We start from the raw sequence: 22,500 nt of genomic DNA, 5'->3' as shown, positions 1-22,500 counted from the left end.
GCTGTTATATTTACTCACATAGAGGCAATTTTTAATCACCAGTCTTATGTGCACTTTTTGGGAGGTGGAAGAAAGGCAAACATTTTTAAACGTTTCTCATGTAGTAAAGTGACCGTATGTAATTATGGCCTATCCAAATTAGTTTAAATTAATATATTAAATGTCTTATAAAATATTGCACTATTTATGCAAGTTTACACAATAGTTTTTTTTCTTGTCACTGCCTTCAATACTTTTGCTAAAAGTAAACTATTGTTTGGCTTGAGGTAATGTGCAGTTGAATAGGGCAAAGACTCTACTGGTTAATTTTAATTTCACTGCACACCCAGAATAATAATAAAGGAACATCATGGTTTTTAGACTTGAGACTTGTAGACTAGATTTGTCGTAATGTACAGAAGTGTTTTGGTTTTATGTTGTAGTATGTATTCATGCATCTATTAATACTGTTTCTTTGATGTGGGATTGCATCAGCCTTTCAGCTAAACAATATATGTAAACAAGAAGGACATTCTGTACAAAGGAGTCGGAAAGTGAAATGACCCTTGATTCATGATATTTCATAGTCCGAGTTCTAATTGCATGCATCTAGTCCACCTGTTAAACCTTGCACCTATTATATTCAAATATATATGTGAGATTGAGTGAAACACCTCCTGTTAAGATCTACAGTGTGTCAAAATGTGCCAGAGTGGCCAAGCTATTTCACAGCAAGACTGGCTAAAGCCCAATCAGATGGATACATTTGTGATCTAAGTTGATATTGCTGTTCTTCAAGTGGATGTGTGTATGTGTTGGTCACCCCAGTAGGCAACAAAACTTGAGTGATAGTCTTCTCTTTGTACTGTTTCACTTTTATTTAAATATTTTGTTTTCTTATTCATATTTATCCAGCCTCTTGGAGTAACTTAGTGTAACTCTCTTTTGAGCATTTAGGAGTTAATCACCACTGAAGTTCTGTGTTATTATGACTTGAGACCATATGCTGAATTGCTAATGATACAAGCTGCACATGTCTGGGATATTTTAAGTACAGGCTGAGGAAGGGATGTTTTGCAGCAGGTCCCGACTGTCAGAGAATTTGCTATAGATGGCAGTTAGCTGATGCAGTGATACCCGAGCCCCTGCCCTTGAGTGTTGTGACGTAAGAGAGGTTACCACTGGGGACGTCCTGTGACCGGCAGCCGCACAAACACCACCACTAGATGATATGATTCTGCAAGTTAGCAACTTGTCCTTTGCGTAAATAGCGCTGTATATCTCTGGGTTATTCAATGATAGCAACTGGATTTCTAAACTATATTAAGTACTGCCTCCTGGCATGGTGTGCTACACTATCAAATGGAACAATTGCTTAGTGATTTGCAAAACAGCAACACTTTAGTTTCGCTTAAAAATAAGGCATGGGGCTTTCAAAAACTACAGTTGAAAAAGGGACATTTAAAATAGCTTAACTAGTAATTTTGGGACTTATTTCTAAGGCTTTTTTATTATAGCCTTCATTCTAAAACATGGAAAATGCAGATATATTGCATTTACACTGGTACTACTTGAACAGCCCCTCCTCATTATGATGATGGTGGTGGTGGTGTATGCGTTTAGTTTTTCTTTTTTCACTTTTTCATGTGGCTTTTATACATAAATGATTTCTTTCTTCTTTTCTAATCTAACAGATAAAGGGCTAATGATGAAGGCGCTCTTCATTGTCTTCTCATGTGGCTAGTCAGTCGTATTGTCTCTGTAACACAACAGGCAGTTCAGCTATTTGTTAGCACAAAAGGCATTTCACTGAGAAGCAAGATGATTTGATCTGCTTTCTTCAATTTTATTGGATTATTTTCTTTATGAGCTCATTTAGTCAGTGTGTTTTTCTAAGATGCTAACTTACCAGTTTTTCACCTCTTAGCACAGTGGAAAAACTTCAATCAGAGAGTTAGTCTGCATGTCTACGGAACGCTATTCACGCTGCTAAGTGTTTGTGGTACTTTACATGATGTTCAGCATGTGATAAGATTATTGGTAAAGTATCCCCCTGGGAAAATGTGGAAGCTGTTTTTCAGCATTCTTGCATTAGTTCAGAAAAGTATAGTGTTAGGGGATGCTTTTAAGTGGGCAAATGGAGAATGTAGACTGCATTTTGATAACTTGCACAATAATTGTCTCAATCTTTTTAGGAAATTCCATCAGAATTTTAATGACTTTATAAAGTCTGGATTGCATGCCGTTCCTTCAGTAGTGTTGTGTGTGTGTGTGTGTGTGTAATGTAATATATATATATATATATATATATATATATATATATATATATATATATATATATATATATATATATATATATATATAAAATACATTTTTTTTATTTAAACTGTATTTCTAGTGTGAAATTTCCAGAGGAGGGTACAGCTTTCATACTGTGCCAATGAACACTATTCTATTGTTGTACAGTCCTAAACACGTCTAGTTCTTCTTACCTTACAGGTTCTTAGAAGTTCTTAATCTGATGATACCAGTTAGTTTTGGAACGTTTCTGAGTTTATACACACATTCAATGATGACCTTGCAGTGTTCTTGTAGTCTTAAGCTGTATTTTAGTTATTCATAGTTGTTAGGATACCTAATGTTTGGAAATTTTAGTCTGTTTCCACTTACTTGCTATATGGCTGTTGTAGTAAGATTTCTTTTGGAATTTTCAATATGCCAGTTTTAGAATTAAGCTTGATTTCTAAAGGTCATCTGTAGGGTGCACGATCCCTCCTATAAATATCCTTATACAGCCTATCTCCAGTTGGACGGCTTGAGTGGCACTTGTATAGCCTTTTTTAACCAGTCAGCTGCAAGAGTAGTAAAATAAAAAGTAGGCCAGAGTTGGTTCTAAATTATAATGAGGTCTTTTTCTGCCAGTATCTATCTAAAATCACTAATGCCATTGTAATGCTGAACTACCTTGATTTATGTTTATAAGTTTTCTTTTAAGTCAACACTGAACAATTGCATACATCTAAATGCTAGTCCATCAATGCTTAAAAATGAAGGATTTTTGGTGAGCTGAAACATTTACTGCAGCATTTTCTACAGGTTTTCAACTATGGACTGAGAAGTCACTAGTTTTGAAGTCAGACATTACTCCACATTTAGCATATACTTTTTATATTTTTACAAAATGTTTTGCAGTTTGATCCATTTAAATGAGTCAAAATACATTTCTATGTATACACATTTTAGAATGTGAATATTTAAATTGAAAGAATTGCAGCTTTGAGATTGCAAAGCCAATCAAATTACTAGATTTTTCCAATTCTTAAGCACAAGTAGTCTTTCACTGTAACCAAGTTTTTAGTTCAAATTTAATTTTTGTTGTCCATAGAACTTTACATTAAATTTGACATTTTGTTCTTGGGTACTTTTCAATGCTTTGAGATAATCAACTAAAATCATTTTTACTTGAGTGGAATACAACCTTTTGGCACCTTTTTGTTTTTCTAAATATTTTGTTACAAGAGCTAAATAGTTATTTACATGCATACAAGTGAAAATGTTGTGAGCTTAGCTGGTTATCGATTAACTACCTTGTTATTTACTCTTGTTCAAGAAAAGAAAATAAACAAAGAACAGAAATTTTTAACAAGCAAATGAATTAAAATGAAATAAAAAGGTTATATCTTAATAGCTTGTTGCGTAGTATACTTGATGACTGCAATAACCTGGACAGGAATCCAGGTGTCTCTAAATTATTTGCCACATCCCAAAGATTTAAGAACTAAAGGGACCACAATTAGGGTGGTGTGACTTCAGTTTCAGGTGGATTTAGGGAAAAATAGCAAGGAAATGGGTTGGGGAGGCAAATCTTATTCAATAGTAAGTAAAGATGGAGGGTTAGCAGGGATGCTCAGTCCAGCCTCGAATTGGACAGAGGATGTAAGCCCAATAATTCTGAGTCAATTTAAGACACCCTCGCCCATCTAGTATGTCAGTCACAGGTTAATGTTGAGAGCTTGATAGACAAAAAGCAGGAATGTAAGGATCTGAACCAATATATGACTGTAGTATTGATGGAGAACATAGCACTGAGATAATTTAAACAAAAAAAAAATGATTTAGTAATTTCCCATTTGGAATGGAAAGACTGGGAAGAGCAGTTAGAGAAGAGGTGATCCTTTACATACTTGTATGTCAGATTATACAGTAGATGTTTTAAAAGACTGCAATGTCCAGCACTAATGTACCATCATCAGTCCCATTATATCTGAAAGATCTTGCCAGTTGAACAGATAGTGGGAGAGAGTTCTGTTGACAAATGTGATTTAAATGGAAGAGAGTATATTTGAACCACTTCATTTTGTAGCAGCACATTGCCGCATAGGAAATAAATAGTATAAAGATGTGGTAGAAATCAGATAGAGCATTGCTCATTAAAAGCAGGATGACATTGGCATATAGTCAAATTTTGTTTTGTCGACATCTTGCATACTGAAACGTTATGAAAGGCAATTGTGAGAGGCTTGAGATGCAGAAAAATTAATAGGTAAAGGGGTATAGGGAACAACTATCTCTGGCACCTTTTGTAAATGTGGAAAGATTGACACATTAATAAATACTTCATGAAATCCCATTCAGTTTACCACCCGCCAAAGAAGAGCCCCGTTAATATAGTCAAATGTCTTCTCCGTGTCAAATGAAAGAAGAGCAGCAGTACATGGCAAAGTTACAGCGGCATCAACAACATAAAGGAGGCAGTGGATGAAACTGGTATAATTTGAGTGAAGTAGTTTCTGATAGCAAATTGGTAGCAGCTTGGTATTGTAGTTGATCAGAGAAATGGGGCTGTAATTTTAACATCCAGGGGGCTTCTTGCCAACTTTTAAAAGATATCTGATCATGCTCACCTTAAATGAGGAATTCAATTTTTAGAGCAAATAGAAGCATTTAACTTTTGCTAGAATAGGGTGTATAATTGGTTTTAAAAAGTGTTTAATAATTGTGATGGAAGACCATTTGGCTCTGGAGATATTTAACCTTGCCCACAGAGTTCAAAGCCTCCTTGAACTCAGTCAATGTGAGGGAAAAGTCTAACAAGGAGGAAGCTGCTTTAAAGAGCCAAGAGAGGTCACACTGTTCTAAAAAGGAATAAAATTGAGAGGGGCTGGAATTTGGTGAAAATAACAATAAACTTTTTAAAAAAATATTAATTATAGTAGATAAAGTAGGAGGGGGCCATGATTTTGTTTTGAAGGCCAAATCAGTGGTGAAAGAGCCACATCTCTGAAGTGCCAATAATTTGCTGGGTTTAGCACAGGATGCATAATGCCACACCTGTATATTTGGTGGATATCGTAACATAGCCTTTAGTGCAATAAGCAATTTAATTCCAAATTGGTTTGAATAAATGATAATTTATCCTGCGTCCACCAAACTAAGTGGCACTATAAAGATAAGTGTGTCTTGAATCTAGTTCAGAGTTCTTTTGTTTGCACTAGGCCAGACTGCTAGCAATAATGTTTTTATGAAGTCTAATATTCTTCCTTTACCAGCCAATCACACATTGCAAAAGCTAAAGGTAACAGAAATAAATTCATTCAGTTTGTAGGAGAGTTTATTGCAGCATTTTGCAAACAAGGAAAGCTGAAGTTCTAAAAAGCTGTGTAGGACAGGAGTAACAGAAGATTAGGATGAGTATGGCCAGTGAATTTGCTCACTATCAAAGTCAGGGATTGAGAAATGTACCCAATATTATGAATGATTGGGGAGAGGAAAATGAAATAATTTTTTTTTCATTAGATGGTAAGAGTCAAATATGGAACAAATTTGACATGAATAAGGAGAATGTAGGGGTACATTGTTGAAAATGGATGGGGGATTTATCTAAGAGTCTGTTTGTGTGTGAATATGAATTAGTGCAAAGAATGATTTCAAAATCTTTGAAATTATAAAAATTGGTTAGATTGGGGCATAATGAAAACTAGTATGGAGTTGGAGCATAAATTTAGTATAGTCCAAAGACTATTTTGGCCTTTAAGAATTAAGAATTTCAGTTTGAAATATGTCGGAGATTACATACATTAGTCATCAGAGCTAAATCACACAGTTTGGAAACCTAGATAGCCACAGTTATTTAAAAAATGTTCCAGATTTCCATTCTCCACATTTTCTTTATAATGAAAACATTAATGTTTTAATTTAGGAGTCAGAGATGCAGCTTGGCATTCCAATGTCTGAATCTGATTGTAATGTCAGCTCGAGGTCTTCAGTGCCCCAAAGTTCTTCATGATGTTCTTTTGGTCTTTGATGATGGTAATATTACAGTGAAGTACTTTTAGATCTTCTTGAAAGCTGTGCTTTATGGAATCTGTCATGGCAATAAACTGGTCCACCACAAATGTCCTGTATATTCTGTACACAGACCAGGTTAATCTCATGATGGAGAGCTTTCTTCACTAGGCCATGAACTTCAGAATAGCATCTTCTTCTAGAGTTGTGTGTTCCCATTTTGAGGTTTTGTTTCATAACTAAAATGAGAAATCTTAAACCTTTTTGTCACTGTTACTCTCAGATGTTCTAAACCACCACACCCCCCCCCCCCCCCCCCCCCAACACCAAAGTCTCATTGTAAGGCTCAGTTTATACCTATTAGCTCATTTTTTCACTCTTGATGTTGTCTTAATTCGGTTGGTGAATCTTGTGTACCATAGTGATACTGAATTTACCATTTACCAAACTTTTGTTCTTGTTCTGTTCCTATAACTCATCAATCCATTTTGTACTTTTTTGGCTCTTATAGGTTTTTACTTCTCTTACTATGTATTTCATTTTGCTGTCTAGTTGCTTTCAGTTATACAATGAATATTCACTATTCATGGATTCAGTTCACACAGATTCACTTATCTGCTATTACAAAGGTGTAGCCCATTTTGTGACACACACGGTCAAGCTGTGCTGTAGAAAAAAAATTCTGAGAGACTTATTGCGCAGTTGCAAAATGTGAGATTTAGCAATAACCAGTCTGTGATTCCCTTAAATGTCTGGGACTGCATGCTTGCTACACTGGATAGATCAGCATGTGTCTACTCAGCACAGAGAGGAGTAGGTAAGTTGTTTAACTGCATTCATGATTGGGAACTGTGCTTGCAATTGTTTCCCATGAACATGAAATTCCCAGTAAGTGTGGGTTTTTTGTATTATTTGTACACACCACCCATCACTACCACTGATTAGATGTTTAGTGAGGTCCTCAGATTTGCCTTGTTGTGGTTGCTCACAGCATCTGGTGAAGATCTAGAAGATGATTGAACTTAACTACAAAGGAAGTAAAAGTCATAACAAGGTTTTCGTAGGTGAATATTACCAAGCCTCAAGGGACGACAGCAGAGGGCCAGCTCATCCATCCAACTTCGTCTCCCAAAATGTCAACCCACCAGACTCTAACCCTCAATGCTTCACTATCTGCAGTTTCTGTATCCACAGGGTTTTTGAGGAAAGTAACCTCCAGGTGATAAAAATAATTGACCAATTTATTTTGATGGATTTGCTCTGTGGACAATACTATATATAATAAAATTTGAATTTTATTTGGAGATGGTGTAGTTTGATGAACATGCTTGGTTGATACTGGTTTGTTTTTTTATGTATCTTTTTGTATAGCATGTTCATTTATGTCTTTTTCAGATTGTGAAATGTTATTTGAAAGGCTGCACCTTTTGAGCTATGCAGGCTTAAAGCTGAAAGTTCATATATTATTCATATTTCACTTGTGAAACACTTTTAATAATGTACTTTCACTTTCTGTTTTAAATATTTCTGTCCTTGAGTAATCAAATCTTAGATATGACATTGCAAGTTTTTGTTGAGTGTGTGAATCAAACCTACTTGTAAAAAGAAAAAACAAACATAGGCAGAATAAGTGAGGGCTTGCTTAAAGTCAACAAAGTGCATTTGATATTAAACCATTTAGTCATTAGAATGATTTGGACAATTTATTACAAGACAAATATTGATGTGTTTGGGCTTGTCTTTTTATCTTTTATTTAAAGGTACTGTTTGTTTTATTCATTTTTAAAAGTTAAGATAACAGTGCAATACACAACCACACAAAAGGGAATGTAACTAGGATACTAAAGGGGCAACGCCTTTCTTATTGCAAATGCAGACATTACACCTATGATCATGCCAGTGCAGACTCTGTACCTTAGAGGCATTTCAGGACAGTTTAAAAAAATAAATAAAAGAAGAAGATGATAGATGCATAATATTTTGGCTGTATAAAGAGAGAGAGGAGGGTTGGGAGCACAGAAAAAATTTAGAGACACAAAGTTTTAATGTCTAGCTGCCGTAAAATTCTTTTTTTGTCTTTTTCCAGCTAGGAATAATAAATAACCTTTTGCTTATTTTTTTCCTTTTGTAGATGCTAATGTAGCCCTTGATTAACTCCATCACGCTCATTCAGTCTAATTACTAACACAAGTCGGCATTTACAAATTACGTATCTTAAACTCGATCACCTCTATTATCAACATCTAATAGTTCATTTTTATTTTTTGTATTTTGCTCACTGTTATGTATTTTACCTTTTCCTTTGATAGCCAAAAATAACACATTTGTAACATTACAAAGCATTTTGCATAAAAACACTTGCATAAGATAATTCCATTTTTATCTAATGATAGACTAATTTAATCTTACCCCTCAAATCTCATTGAAATACCCAATTGAAAAATGCAATGAGTTTGGAACTTTTTTGGGATAAAATTGCTGCCATGAAAAAACCTAAAGCAAGTACTTGCCCTCAAAGAATTACTCCTCCCATCACGTAATGACTTTCAGACAATGATTTTAACATGCTGTTCTTAAAATCTTAAGATTGCTGTCTTGATCTTTTACTTACTAATTTTTTTAAACAGGTCATAAACTCCCTTTTCATTCATTAACTTGAGTATTCCTGTGTGATTTTGGGCTATACAAAAATAAACTGTATTGTATTGTATTGTATTGTCAGCCATTTGTTATATCATGGAAATTTGCTCCTGGTCTCAAAATTGCTATAGTCAAGCCTCTGCTGGACCCTTTAATCTCTGAGATTATAGATTTCTAACTTTCAATTTCTTGTCTAAATAAATGAAAAGACAGTGTCCATTCAGATAAGTCGGATGATAGGCAAACTGTGGACCATGGGCCAGGTCCAGCCTGTGGCATGGGTTCAAGTGGCCTGCAGCCTAATATTTCAGCTCTCATGAGATGTCCTTAACAAGATGATGCTGCTGTTGGCTGGTATAAACATACTTGCCATGTAGTGTCATGCAAAATTGAATTAAATGAAGCAAATGTTTACCATATGTGGTAAAGATGAAAGGAAGACCCTGTAAAGAAGACTGTGCCCAGTGGAACCTCCGCTCCAAAAGAAGCAATGTGGATTACGTCCAGGCTGTGGAATAGCAGACCCACTCTTTACCCACATAAAGATCCTGAAAGGGGCATAGGAGTACGCCCAGTCAGTCCACACATGTTTTGTTGGCTTAGGGAAGGCATATGATCAGCACTGTTCTCGGTGGATGTGAAACTTCACCAGGGCTGTGCCTTGTCACCTATCCTGTTTGTGATTTTCATGGACCAGATGTCAAGGTGCAGTCAATGAAAGGCGGGTGTTCAGTTCAGTGGCCTTAAAATTGTGTCACTGCTTTTTGCAGATAACATGGTCCTGTTAGCTTTATCGGCTGTGAACTCAAGCACACATTGGGACAGTTTGTGACCCAGTGTAAAGCAGCAGAGATGAGGATCAGCACCTCTACCTTTTCCTAATAAGGACCATGGCCTCAGGTTTGGATTGTCCTCTCTGGTTGAGAGGTGAGCTACTGCCTCAAGTGGAGGAGTTTAAAGTATCTTGGGGTCTTGCTTACGAGTGAGATGGAAAGGGATGGTGAGATCAACAGACGCATGATGGCAGCAAGTGCAGTAATGCAGTCGCTATACTGATCTGTAGTGGTAAAGAATGAGCTAAGAAGACAAAGCTCTTAATTTACCAGTCTATCAATTTCCCTACCCTATCTATTTCCCTACCATGGTCATGAGCTTGGAGTATATAAAAAAAAAAAAAAAAAAAAACAACATCTCAGATACAAGCAGACAAAATGAGCTTTCTCTGCCTTAAAGATTGGGACAGAAGTGCAGACATCTGGGAGGGGGTCAGAGTAGAGCTGCTGAACCTCCACATTGAGAGGAGCCATCCGATATGGGCACAACCAGCTAGAAGGAGACTGTGGGCTTGCTGGGAGGATAATATCTGCCAGATGCCCTGGGAACACCTTGGAGTAACACAGCAAAACTTGGTTAGTGTGCCTGGGGAAAGTGAATTATGAGCCTCACTGCTAAGACTGTTGCCCCCATAACTCGGTCCCAGATAAACGGTTGAAAATGAATGAATTAATTAATCTTTTACCATTCAATTAGAGACAGTCAGGAATTCAGCCATATAGAGAGGGTAAGTATGTATGTTTTTTAGCTGCTTGCTTTTGCCTTTGTCTTATGTGCCTGTTTTCTAAGAATACAAGTTTGCGGTAATGTGTATTCCACAAGTCTTGCAACTGGAAGTAACTGAACCCTAGTGTAATACTGAACTTAAAAACAAGTTTACCAAAGTTTCTCTGCTTGAGCTCTACCAACTGTTATATTACTCAGGATTTGTTTTCAAGGCTTTTCAAGCTTGTTGTGCACATGGCCTCTTTATTTGGTAACATATACATTAAAGTGAAAATTACCTAAAGAAAATATATATTCATACTAACAAATCCAGATCTTTCAAATGTACTGATTGTTGCAACATCTGCAAAAGTAAGCAATTTCATTTTCCTAACTAGGACAATGTGAAACAAAATTGCTTTACTTGAAAATTATTCTCTTACTGGTGTTTGAACATTGCTCTTAACAGCTTTCAGTAGAAAGCTTTTTTAAACATTTCTTGGAGCAACTATTTTTAAGTTAATGTCTACCATTAGTGCATGTGTTAGATTTCTTGGGTTCATAGACAACAGCTAAATTTTGTTTGGCTCACTGTATGAGCCATATTTGCCATTTTAGCATCTCACAAAAAAATTACCCACATCCGAGTTAAGTAAATTATCCTAATAGAAGGTATTTGTTTGGCTTTCGGGCCTATCATAGCACTGAATCAGCATATCTCAAGGTTATAAATGATCTGATAGTTAATTGAGGCTTGGGTAACCTGACTTTCCTAGTGCTCTCAGATCTTGGTGGTGTCTTTGACACAGTTTTATGTAATATGTATTTGATCGGCTGCATCACGTCTTACATTGGCCGGTTCTTGAACTGATGTCATTTCTACTCATTGCACTGGGTACTCATTTTTCCAAGCATCCAACTCATACGCAAGAGAGTAAAAAATGAGGAACAACTGCAAATCAAAAATAGAAGTGTGTGTGTGTGTTTAAGGTGTTCTCATAGGTTTTGTGTTTTGCTTGCATTTTAGGGAGGATTAAGCTGGTGAGCTTGTCATGTGGGAGTCAAAATGTGTGGGCCTGTGATGTCAGTGGAATGGTATATTTCAGAGTGGGAACACAGCCACTCAATCCTAGTATGATGTTGCCTGCATGGATTTGCATTGAGCCTCCTGAACAGGTATGCTTTTCTTTTGTAACTACATAATTGTTTTTATATCAAGTGGCAAATTTAGAATGACTTCAATGTGCATTGGTTTTGTACTGAAAAACTACATTTTATAATTGTTAGATATAGCTGGAAAACAAATTGCAAGAGGTGTGACCTTTACAGAAAATGATAAAGGATTGTTTGTAATGTGAATCTTTTCAAACTCTACTAATCATTATTGGAGGTGTGGATTGTTATTAATCTGAAGTCTATGCTTAATGACACTGGCTGAACACTTCTCCGACGATCTGAGTTTCGTGTATTGTTATGTTGACAGCAATATTTTTTAATTAATTGAATAATCTTATCCATAGCCAGTTGGCGTGCACCTCATAAAAATTTACACTAGTCCAAATGACAGAATGCTCTGGGTAATCGACAACCGTGGAAATGTTCATGTACGAACTGGAATCACAGAAGAAATGCCCGTTGGCACGATCTGGGAACATGTTCCAGGTATGAAAATTTTGATAAGATTCTGATTTATGATATGTTTATCGTCTGTACATTTCTACCTTCCCCCGTCTCTCAATTTTGATTGCATTATTTATTTGTGATGGTTTCTCAAGCATTTGTAGTGTTCATTACTGTGACTTCTAATTCTAAATGATCAATTCTACCTTATTCATCTTAAGAATTCTTTTGCATCCATCCATTTACCCTGTTTAGGTTTATAGAGGGCCAAAGCCTATCGCAGCAAAATTGGGTGTTAACCAGGAACCAATCCTGAGCAGAATTCCAGATTAGAATGCAGAATACACACACCTACCTATAGTCACTTTTAGTGGGCCTGGTCAGCATAGTCAGTCATCCTTATATGCACATCTCTGATATCTGGTAAGGGGTGGGGGGTGATTTGCAGAACCAAAGGAAAAACCATGAAGATACTAGAAATGTTTGCATAGCCATGTTGTAGGGCAACATTAGCATTACCCTCTTTCATGTGGCCAATCAAGCTTTCATTTTAAGCAAAGGCCTGCAATCTAGAATTTGTGCTGTACCCTTAACACCAACCCCCACCTCAGCCATAACAGGTTCTTTAAGAAAGAAAGCAAGAGTTCCTCTCTCCTTCTTTCTACTTCTAACATATTTGAATGTCGGCGCCCAAATTTCCTATCATGGCCCCAGTTGCTTCACTCTTTGACAGGAGCAAAACTTTGAACTGGGTATTAAAAATAGCCACAATGCAAAAACAGCAATATGAATCAGCATGTTTTTCTTTGTTCTACCTGAATTTGAAAAACCCATACTTTGTTGCATGCGCTGTCATTGGCATTTGAAACAAGTGCCCTTCTTTTTGTTATTTGTGATGACTACGCTGCAATTAGGATGTTAGCATGAATGAAGGGAACAGTTGTCGACAAATCATTACAGACCCATTATTCCAACCCCTTTTGTTTCTTGTCAAGTGAAATGTAATGGCTGTGTAGTAATTATTATAATCATTTTGAAGTAGCACTCTGCTTACTTGCTTTGCCTTCGACTGTTAAGATTACAAAGCTTGCTTTTTATAGCACCTCCAGATGGGTTCTTTGCCATGTGATAAAATTTATCTCTGTCTACAGCTCTTTTACCTCATATTTAAACTGCTATTTTAAAATTGCTTTAAAGTATAAGCAAGACCTGAAAATGAATGCAAAGATTTCTTGTGCATAATATCAGGCAGGAAACTTAAGTTTACTAGGCATACCAGAAGTTCATTTTGCCCACTGTTAATTACAGGCTTACCGGGGAGCCACAGTATGATTTTTTTTTTCTTCTAATATATATAAGTTCTTCTTTTGCAGTCCTACAAATTACAATAGGAGTAGGTTAAATAGTACAACCTCTCAAGTAGTGAATAATAATATGGCAGAGTAGTCAGTAGCAGTCCAAAATGTCCATTCATTCATCTGTCTATTTTCTAACCTTTTTTTCCAGTTCAGGGTTGTGAGGAGTTTGAGGCTCTAGGTGAAAACTAAACCTGGATAGGATGCTTGTCTGTCACAAGGTATAATTATGCACACATGTATATTTGCTCAGAATTTTGGAGAAATGAAAGGGGGAAATCAGAAATACTAAGTGTGAAAAGACGGTCTTTAAAATACACAGTTCCATCAACATACCTGTGAGGTAGCTCAATTGTGACCAAAGTGCTTAATATGCAATAGCTGTATTACTATGCGAAAAACACACATTAAAGAGTCCAGTCCATATGGTTAGCATCAAATATACCCCAATTAATGCTCAATAATGTCCATTAAAGGATGGACGCAAATGCAAATAATTTTACTTCCAAGTTTCCAAATTAAATTCTTATATTCAGCAGTCTTTTCTTGTTGAGCACCATACTTTTACTTAATAATTCTTCCAAAACAAACCAAAGTAAACCAGACATGCAGGTATAAAACAAAACAAAAATATGTAAGGTGTGCAAGATGGTTGGGTAGTTAATTGTGTGAACAGGGCTATAAAATAAATGTGCAGTGTGCCCTTGTTGCTGCATGAACTCACAGGCAGGCAGTGTTGGATAGTGGTTAAGGCTTTAAACTTAGGGTTTGAAGCTTGAAGTCCAGAGGCTGTGGGTTCAAGTCCTGCTTCTGACACAGTGTGACCATGAGCAAGTCACTTCACCTGCCTGTGCTCCAACAGCAAAAACAAAAGAAATGTAACCAATTTTGTCTCAAAGCTTGCAAGTTGCCTTGGATAAAGGAGTTAGTACTTTATTTGTCTCTGGGGGAAATTAGACTCTTTATAGAAGTTATTAATTTAAAAAAATGAGTAATATTATGTCAAACAACAAACACCCTCTCAAATACAGACCGGAATGACTAAAATAAACGAAAACTAAAATGAAATACAATTTCTGACTTGGCATAAGGGAAAAGGAGCAGCCACAGTCAGAGTGAAGCTTAATGCAGGTAAAGTGCTGTTGGTATAAAGCAGGGGTGGGCAAAGTCATTCCTGGAGGGCCGCAGTGGTTGCAGGTTTTTGTTCCAACCCAATTGCTTAATTAGAAAACAATTGTTGCCAATAATTTTATTTCATGGCTTTTTAAGTGCTTTAACTCTGTTATGTCAAGTCATTTTCCTTTGTAAGGATATCATCCAAATAATTTGAAGGCTAAAATGGATGAGTAAATCTCAGTCCTTCACTTTTTTCTCTTCACTTTCCTTCCAAGAATTTAATTAAACCAAACAGTGCAAGATAAATCCACACAGGTGTAAATGAAAACAAGCTAAACGGAGAACTGCTGGTTTCTTTTGTCATTTGTATCTTATGGCTAATAAGGAGCAATTAAAAAATGAGAATACGGCTGTTTAAGACTAAAATAAGCAATAAGGGTTCAAAATCTTAACAAGCGAGACAACTAAAGTGAAGCAGAAGTGTTACTTGAGCAATAAGTGCTTCTTATTAAGCAACTGGGTTGGAACAAAAACCCGCAGCCACTGCAGCCCTCCAGGAATGACTTTGCCCACCCCTGGTATAAAGGAACCTCAGTCAGCTTTCTAGACGCATTTCTGCAGAGTCATTCATTGGCTGAAAGTACTTAATATTAGTGTGTCAGAGAGAGGATGTGAAGCATTGTTCACAATTGCACTCAGTTTTATCTTCATTCTTTCCTCCACTACTTCCTCCAGGAGGTCGAGAGTTCTTCCAATAACGAGCCTGTATTTTTAATTAACTTGTTAAGTCGGTAGCCCTCTCTTGAAGTGATGTTTCCAGCCCAGTATACCATAGCAAAGAAAGTCACACTGGCCATCATAGAGTTATAGAACATTCTTATAAGATGGGGGGAGGAGGGTTGTAGGTTTGGGGGTGATGGAAGAATCTGCTCTGCCATATACGTCCTCTGTGTTGCAAGGTCAGTCCAGTCTGTAATTAATGTGGACCCCAAAGTACTTGTAGCAGTGCACCACCTCCAAATCCCCTTCCAGAGTTAGTGCTTAGGCATAGAGGCTCTTTGGCATGGCAAAAGTCAAAAACCAGTTCCTAATATTGCATTGAATGTAATTCTCTTTGCACCAAAAAACGTTCACCACCTGGCTCCTACCATCTGTCTCAACCTCCTTGTCAGTACACTCCGTTAGTGCAGGATCATCAGAGAATTTCTGCAAGTGACCTGACGTGCTGTTGTATTTATAGTCCAAGATGTATAGGCTGAAGAGAAAGGGACTTTTATTTGTGTCACTCCAATGATGTTCACGCTGTCCTTAAGCCTCATTAATTGTGGTCTGCCAGACAGATGGTCCTTTATCCAAGACACCATAGGTTCTCCCACCTGCTTATCCCTTAACAGGTTATAGTGTAGACTAGCATATGGTTATATTTGTTTTTTTAAGTAGAAAGTCGCAAGTAAATTTTGAACTAGTGCTATATAGCTTGAAACATCAGTAATTTAATTAGAAAACAGTTCCTTGCTCAAGATAAAGTTATGAATAAAATGTACAATGTCCATATTTAAAACAAGTGTTGCGTTTCTAAAAATATGATATAATATGAATTTGATTTGCTTATAATTTATATTTTTGCATCTAACATAATGTATGGAATAAAGTATATGCACTATTAAACCATAAAATACCATATTACTTATTTGTATCAATGTTTTGAAGTATGTAAATGCCTGCTTTCTTTCACAATGCTGTTTGTTTCTCCCAAAGTCCCCTTCGTGAAATAATACATTTCCCAAGCATTACCATGTATCAGCTAAAGAACTGCCTGTTAGTTTTGTTGAAAATAATATCCATTTCACATTATCATGTAATTGCTTTATACTGCTGTATAAATGCACTGCATCCACTTAAGTCTTGCAATAAGTATTTGTCCAACATGGTTGCAATGAAAATTAATAACCATAAAATAAAGATATGTTATATCTGTTATGTGGCAGAACTGTTAGCATACAAACTAATTTTTGATTGTAGGTGAGGAGCGAGTCACTACAGGCACTCAACATTTTGAATGAATCTGATATGAATCTTATCGTGATTGCAGAATGTTAGCAAATTGGTTATGTTATATTAAAAGTATGAGGCTAAGCAAAGAAGAATCAATTTCTCCTTGTTTACTTTTACTCTGAGTGCTTACTAGATGGTAGTAATCATCAAAGTAGTTCCATCTATCCATTCGCTTATTCTAAAGCCTGCTTAATTTACAATACTTCAGTGTTGTGAGGGCTAGAGTCAATCTTGATAGCATTTGTTGAAAGAAAAGAAGCAGCCTCAGAAAGGTCCATGTTTATCGTTAGGCATACTCAGCACTGAACCTAACTTATTTTTGGGATGTGTAGGTGGAAAACTGTAGTACCTAGAGAAAAACCTATATAGACGCTTGGAAAACATGACTACTCCAAATGTGAACTCCAGTCAGGCCCCTTGATTTTTAAGGCTGCAATTCTAAACTTTTAATTCCATGAAAGTAGTTCTGCATTATTGCTGTAGCTCTGGAAAATAATGCTATGTAAGTATGACAATATTTTGCTCTATGGAAGAGCAAGTATAGATTTTCATGTGCAGCAGTTCTCACATATTCCAGCTGCAAACAGCACATCTTCTTCCTAGTGGACATGGTCACTGTGCCTTCCTTTTGGCTTCCTTTTCATTTTTACTTTTTCTTCTATAGGTCCCGTACAATATATTTTTAGTTTATTTTGCATGCATATTCACTGTCTTTGGCAATGTATCTAAAGCTATTTCTTAAAATAGATGTTGCATTATTGTGATGCTCATTCAAATCATCTTCCCAGAAAAAGCAATCAGGACACATTGCAAAGTTCTGCTTTGTTATTTTATTAACCATGTACTGACAGGTGAAAAGGTTCTCTGCATTCAGTTGCCGTAACATGTTCTTACCATTAATTTCCAGTTATACCTGCCATTTAAATGACCATAAATGAGTCTCGGTGACAAAACTTTGAGTATGGTCCCATTCATTTCAACAAAATGTGTTTTGTTAATTTATATTGCCCAGTTACAATCCTAAAAACATTAGAGAAATAATAAAATCACTGAACAAGAAGTTAATAAATAAAAAGTACCTCTATTGTTTTTAACAAAACTTTGAGAAATCTGCTGTTACATAGAAAGCTTTTTTCTACTTACTTCATTTTCTGTAATCATCTGTTAGCTGCTATATAATTAAGATTGATTAATTGGAATAGAAGGAGTTGAGATCAGCATATAACAAGTGTATTAATAGTACAGTGGAACCTCGGTTTGCGAGCATAATTCGTTCTGGAAACGTGCTCGCAGTCCAAAGCACTCGTATATCAAAGTGAATTTCCCCATAAGAAATAATGGAAACTCAGATGATTTGTTCCACAACTCAAAATTATTCATATAAAAATGATTAATACAAAATTTAAAGTAAAAATACATAAAACAAATTAACCTGCACTTCACCTTTGAAAAGAATGGTGTGAGTGAGTTTCTAAACTGTTATGGGATTCCACCCAACGGGACGACACGCGGAAGAGCATCCCAAAGCAATCGCAGTCTCCCAGCGCTGTAGCAGTTTGCCGTAAAAGCGAATCCGAAAAGATCACGGACATGCTATAAGCGCCTGCCGTCAATGGGTGATACAAGGAACATTTTAAATGCGCAGGGCACAGTACTACTTGGCCACGACCCTGCCTGACTGCTGTGTCTGTGTATAGGAGAGTGGCAGATCCTGCTATAATAAATAACCGTGCTGTTGCTGTTTCAAACTAAATAATGCTGGTGTTGCTAAAGTACTGAGGCTCAACTTCGTGTTTTGGCGTGCAAGACGGGGACTTGCACGTCACAGCACACACACGTGGTCACAATGCTGTAGTAAACAGTATACGCTTGTACGAATGTTGACTATATGAGTGAGGCACGCCGACTCAGACGGAGAATAGGAGACGATTGCCCACAATCTCGCAGCGAGAGAGACAGAGAAGAACCATCAGCTCAGTTGTGATCACATGACGCTCAGCAGACAAAGCGTATACATACTACTCGTATTGCAAGACCTCGCTCATTTATCAAGTCAAAATTTATTAAATATTTTAGCTCGTCTTGCAAAACACTCGTAAACCAAGTTACTCGCAAACGGAGGTTCCACAGTATATTATATTGCTTTGAAAATATATCTTTTTATGTTTTTTAAGTTTGCAATTTTATTGTGCAACCCTTCAAAACACAATCTGAAGCTTTGTGCATTGTCCATATGTTTCTTATATCTACCATTGCATTATGTTTTTCATACATACTATTACAAAACCTTTTGTGTCCGAAAATGAATCATATATGCTTTTAAAATGTCATTACTTTCCCATTTTACTTTATGCACTATTGAATTTTCTTATGAGTTTTTGTTTTGGTGTATTGCTGAAGTATTTTACTAAAGCGCTGTCTCTGGTTGCATTGTCCCATTTAATTTCAGAGCACTTATACATAATTTTGACCATTTTTATGTCATATTTAGGTCTACAGGCCAGTCACCTTGCAGTGAGTAGGAGAACAGTTTGGGTATGCTGTCCTAATGGAGACCTCGCTCGTAGATACGGCATTACAGATAAAAATCCAGCAGGAGATTACTGGAAGAAAATTCCTGGATGTGTGACTTGTTTAACAGGTATGAAAACTTAGAATGGCGGCCGATTTATATATGTTGAGTTGTAGCCAAACTTTTTGTGCCTTTTTTAATATTTTATCATTTTTAACATCAGGTAATGTTTGTTTTTAGCTAAACTTGCAAAGATGATTCATCAGCTGTTTGTGTGCAATGTACAGAAATATGGACACAATTACACTAAACACATGATTTGTAAGTCATGTTAAAATAAGTACCTACTAAATGGAAAAATGTAATACTTGCTTCCTTTTTTGTACATTGCTGCCCGAGTTTTCTCAGAGTACTTTATTTCCATTCTATATCTAAAGATGTACATTCTAATTTACTAAGTGGCATTACTTTGACCCATTATGCTTTGTTAAAAATTCTAATTGAGCTGTAGAGGTTAACAACAGGTGTAAAACAAAAATACCAATGGTTAAAAGTAATAGAACAAAGTAAATTGAAAATTTACGAAAGAACTTTCAAAGCTAGTAAAGCAAGGTACTTTAGTTGCTGAACAGTGCACATTACTGTATTATGAAGTAGTGACAGTACAAACACATTGATTTGCAGGAACCATACAATCCGTAAATGAAGGGACAGTATTCAAAAGTCCAAGAGAACAGGTGTGTCACTAGTCTGGATCTGAATATGGTAACAGAATAATCTTCTCAAATAAACATAAGAATTAAGTTCCAGAGAGGAAGAGCCACAAAGCTGAATGAACATTTTTCTAATGATTGTATGTTAAGATATTAGAACAGTACATAGACTAGCTCAAAAGAACTCCGATGCCTGACAGGTTTATATGGTGTAGGAGCATAACAAGTCCGTAACAGGGCTCTAAAGAAAGTCTGATATTTGACAGAAAGCCAGTGCTGACAAGCCAAGTGAGGGCTAATGTAGTCACAACAATGCCTGGGTTATTATTCTGTCAGAAACATTGTTGGAGGAAGACCATTAAACGAAAATTACATTAGCCCAGCTGTGGAGCAATTAAAGCAAGATAATGTACGTCATCATGTGAGCTAGAAAGGTAGGATTAGGCTCTGGAAATGTTTTATAGATGATAAAAATTTAAGTTTTCATTGCAACAGAAATTTGGAATTTGGGAGTCATCAAGCTGTCAAGTATGTCTCCAGACTCGTCATAGTGGAAGATGGAATAATTTTGTAAGAATTAGTTTATTGTGAAGGAACCAACCTTCGTAACTTATTTGGGTGATTTAACAAGATGGAATAAGTTTAATTTGTGGTGGGTTTGAGCAGATTTGTAGTGGCAGTGATGTTTATAAGACTAGTAGTCAGCTCTTCCTTGTCAGATATACATCTGGGAGAGACCTTTAGGTAAAGCTGAACATGACTTAATTACCCAGTAGCAGCATGGTAGTATAAAAAATGATCCACATAGATAAGCTTTATGAACACAGGAGAAAAGCTGTAGGGAGCAGGACTCACAATTGCATGCAACCATACAGATAAAATGTCACCTTGTTAGTCTAATGTTTCCCAGGTCGTTGTCGTGGTCAACAGTATCAAATGTAGCTAATATGATGATACTGATGATGGTATCTTCTTGCAAAATAGAAAATTTTAAAATGTTCTTTTGCTGTGTTCACTAAAACCATATCTGAACTATGTGACTGGAAATCAAGTCCTTGACATGTTTCATCAAATACCAGGATGTGATATTGGAACAGCAGAGCTATCGGCAACCCAAGATGAGCTTGATGGATTGACTGTTTTCCACTTATTTTGTTAAATTTCTTCTTGTGTTTGAGATTTGAGGATGTTACCTATCTAATGGTGCTACATACTTTTAAAGTTACTAGCAATAAAATATTGTTATCATTCAGATTGCTTATTTATTCAAAGCACTCATCACTTGGCCTATTATTTAATGTTAATTAGTGGTAGCAAGTTACCTAACATATGCAGTCATTTAATTCATTAACCCACTGTTCTGTTAATTTCTTAGCCTAGATCAGTTATGAGATATATACAAGTTCTGTTTAAAAAAAGTCTGCAGATACCACTCACCAATTTACAGATTTTAATAATTTTACAACTACTTAGTAATACCTAGTACCTAAATAATGCAGCCTAAAAATCACAGTGTAAAAGTTTGTATGTGTTATTTGTCTGCCTTACTGTGGTTCATTCAAACAATCACCCACAGGGGTTAAATCTGCAGCGCTGTGGTTTATGATCGAAACGTTTATCTGTACATACTGTCATCATTGCTTGAATAATTAAAGTGCTTCCTGCAGAGATTGATAATAGCTTTGTATTGCTAGTGAATGGAGCACTGTAAACTGAATCCAAGGCTGCATGTGTGCAAGTGAAATACAATGTTTTCCTTTTTTATTTCTAAGTGCATGTATCATCTTACAGGACAATGAAAATTATCTTGTGAAAGCCTATAGTGCAGGATTAACTGAGACTTAAAACATTGAATACAATTTTTACTTACAATTCTACTGTCTTATTTCAGTGATTGACTATGTTTGAGAAATATGTTTGCGAAATATGCCATCATAATTGCAAACATTTCATATAGGTAGAGGTCTGTACTGAATTTGCATCATCCCACACCTGCTCATTGCATCATGGAATCATCCATCCATCCATCCATTTTCCAACCCGCTGAATCCGAACACAGGGTCACGGGGGTCTGCTGGAGCCAATCCCAGCCAACACAGGGCACAAGGCAGGGAACCAATCCTGGGCAGGGTGCCAACCCACCGCAGGACACACACAAACACACCCACACACCAAGCACACACTAGGGCCAATTTAGAATCGCCAATCCACCTAACCTGCACGTCTTTGGACTGTGGGAGGAAACCGGAGCGCCCGGAGGAAACCCACGCAGACACGGGGAGAACATGCAAACTCCACGCAGGGAGGACCCGGGAAGCGAACTCAGGTCCACAGATCTCCCAACTGCGAGGCAGCAGCGCTACCCACTGCGCCACCGTGCCGCCCATCATGGAATCATTGCCTCTGAAATACTGTATTCTTGAAGCCACTCCAACATTATGCTATTGTAACATGCAAGCCTATTCTGAACCACTGATGGCATCTTGTCTCCAGACAACATTTCATTGTTCTGTGTACATACTGTATGACAAGGAATTGGAACTGGAACAAAGCTGACTACCGGTGTTAAAATGTTTTTATTCTTTAGCTCCGCTGCTTTGTTTATTTTCACCTACAGCCTTCCCACTCGCTGCTGCAGCATGAAGCAGTGTTTGATCCCAAGTTAGAGGTGAAGCCATTGTGTACC

The 22,500-nt window shown here is 36.7% G+C and overlaps 1 protein-coding gene across 2 annotated transcripts in view; it reads left to right on the top strand.

The window, feature by feature from the left end:
• tecpr2 (tectonin beta-propeller repeat containing 2) overlaps window positions 1-22,500 on the top strand; it is an 84,061-nt gene that overhangs the window by 59,183 nt on the left and 2,378 nt on the right. For both annotated transcript variants that reach the window (XM_028821495.2, XM_028821494.2), the window contains exons 17-19: window positions 11,471-11,619; window positions 11,964-12,105; window positions 19,081-19,230. In XM_028821495.2, coding sequence (XP_028677328.1) covers window positions 11,471-11,619; window positions 11,964-12,105; window positions 19,081-19,230 — 441 coding nt within the window. The remainder of the gene's footprint in view (window positions 1-11,470; window positions 11,620-11,963; window positions 12,106-19,080; window positions 19,231-22,500) is intronic.

Source organism: Erpetoichthys calabaricus, chromosome 16 (genome assembly GCF_900747795.2).
Source record: "Erpetoichthys calabaricus chromosome 16, fErpCal1.3, whole genome shotgun sequence".
Classification (NCBI taxonomy): Eukaryota; Metazoa; Chordata; class Cladistia; order Polypteriformes; family Polypteridae; genus Erpetoichthys; species Erpetoichthys calabaricus.
This window is presented reverse-complemented; position numbering and strand designations above follow the sequence as displayed.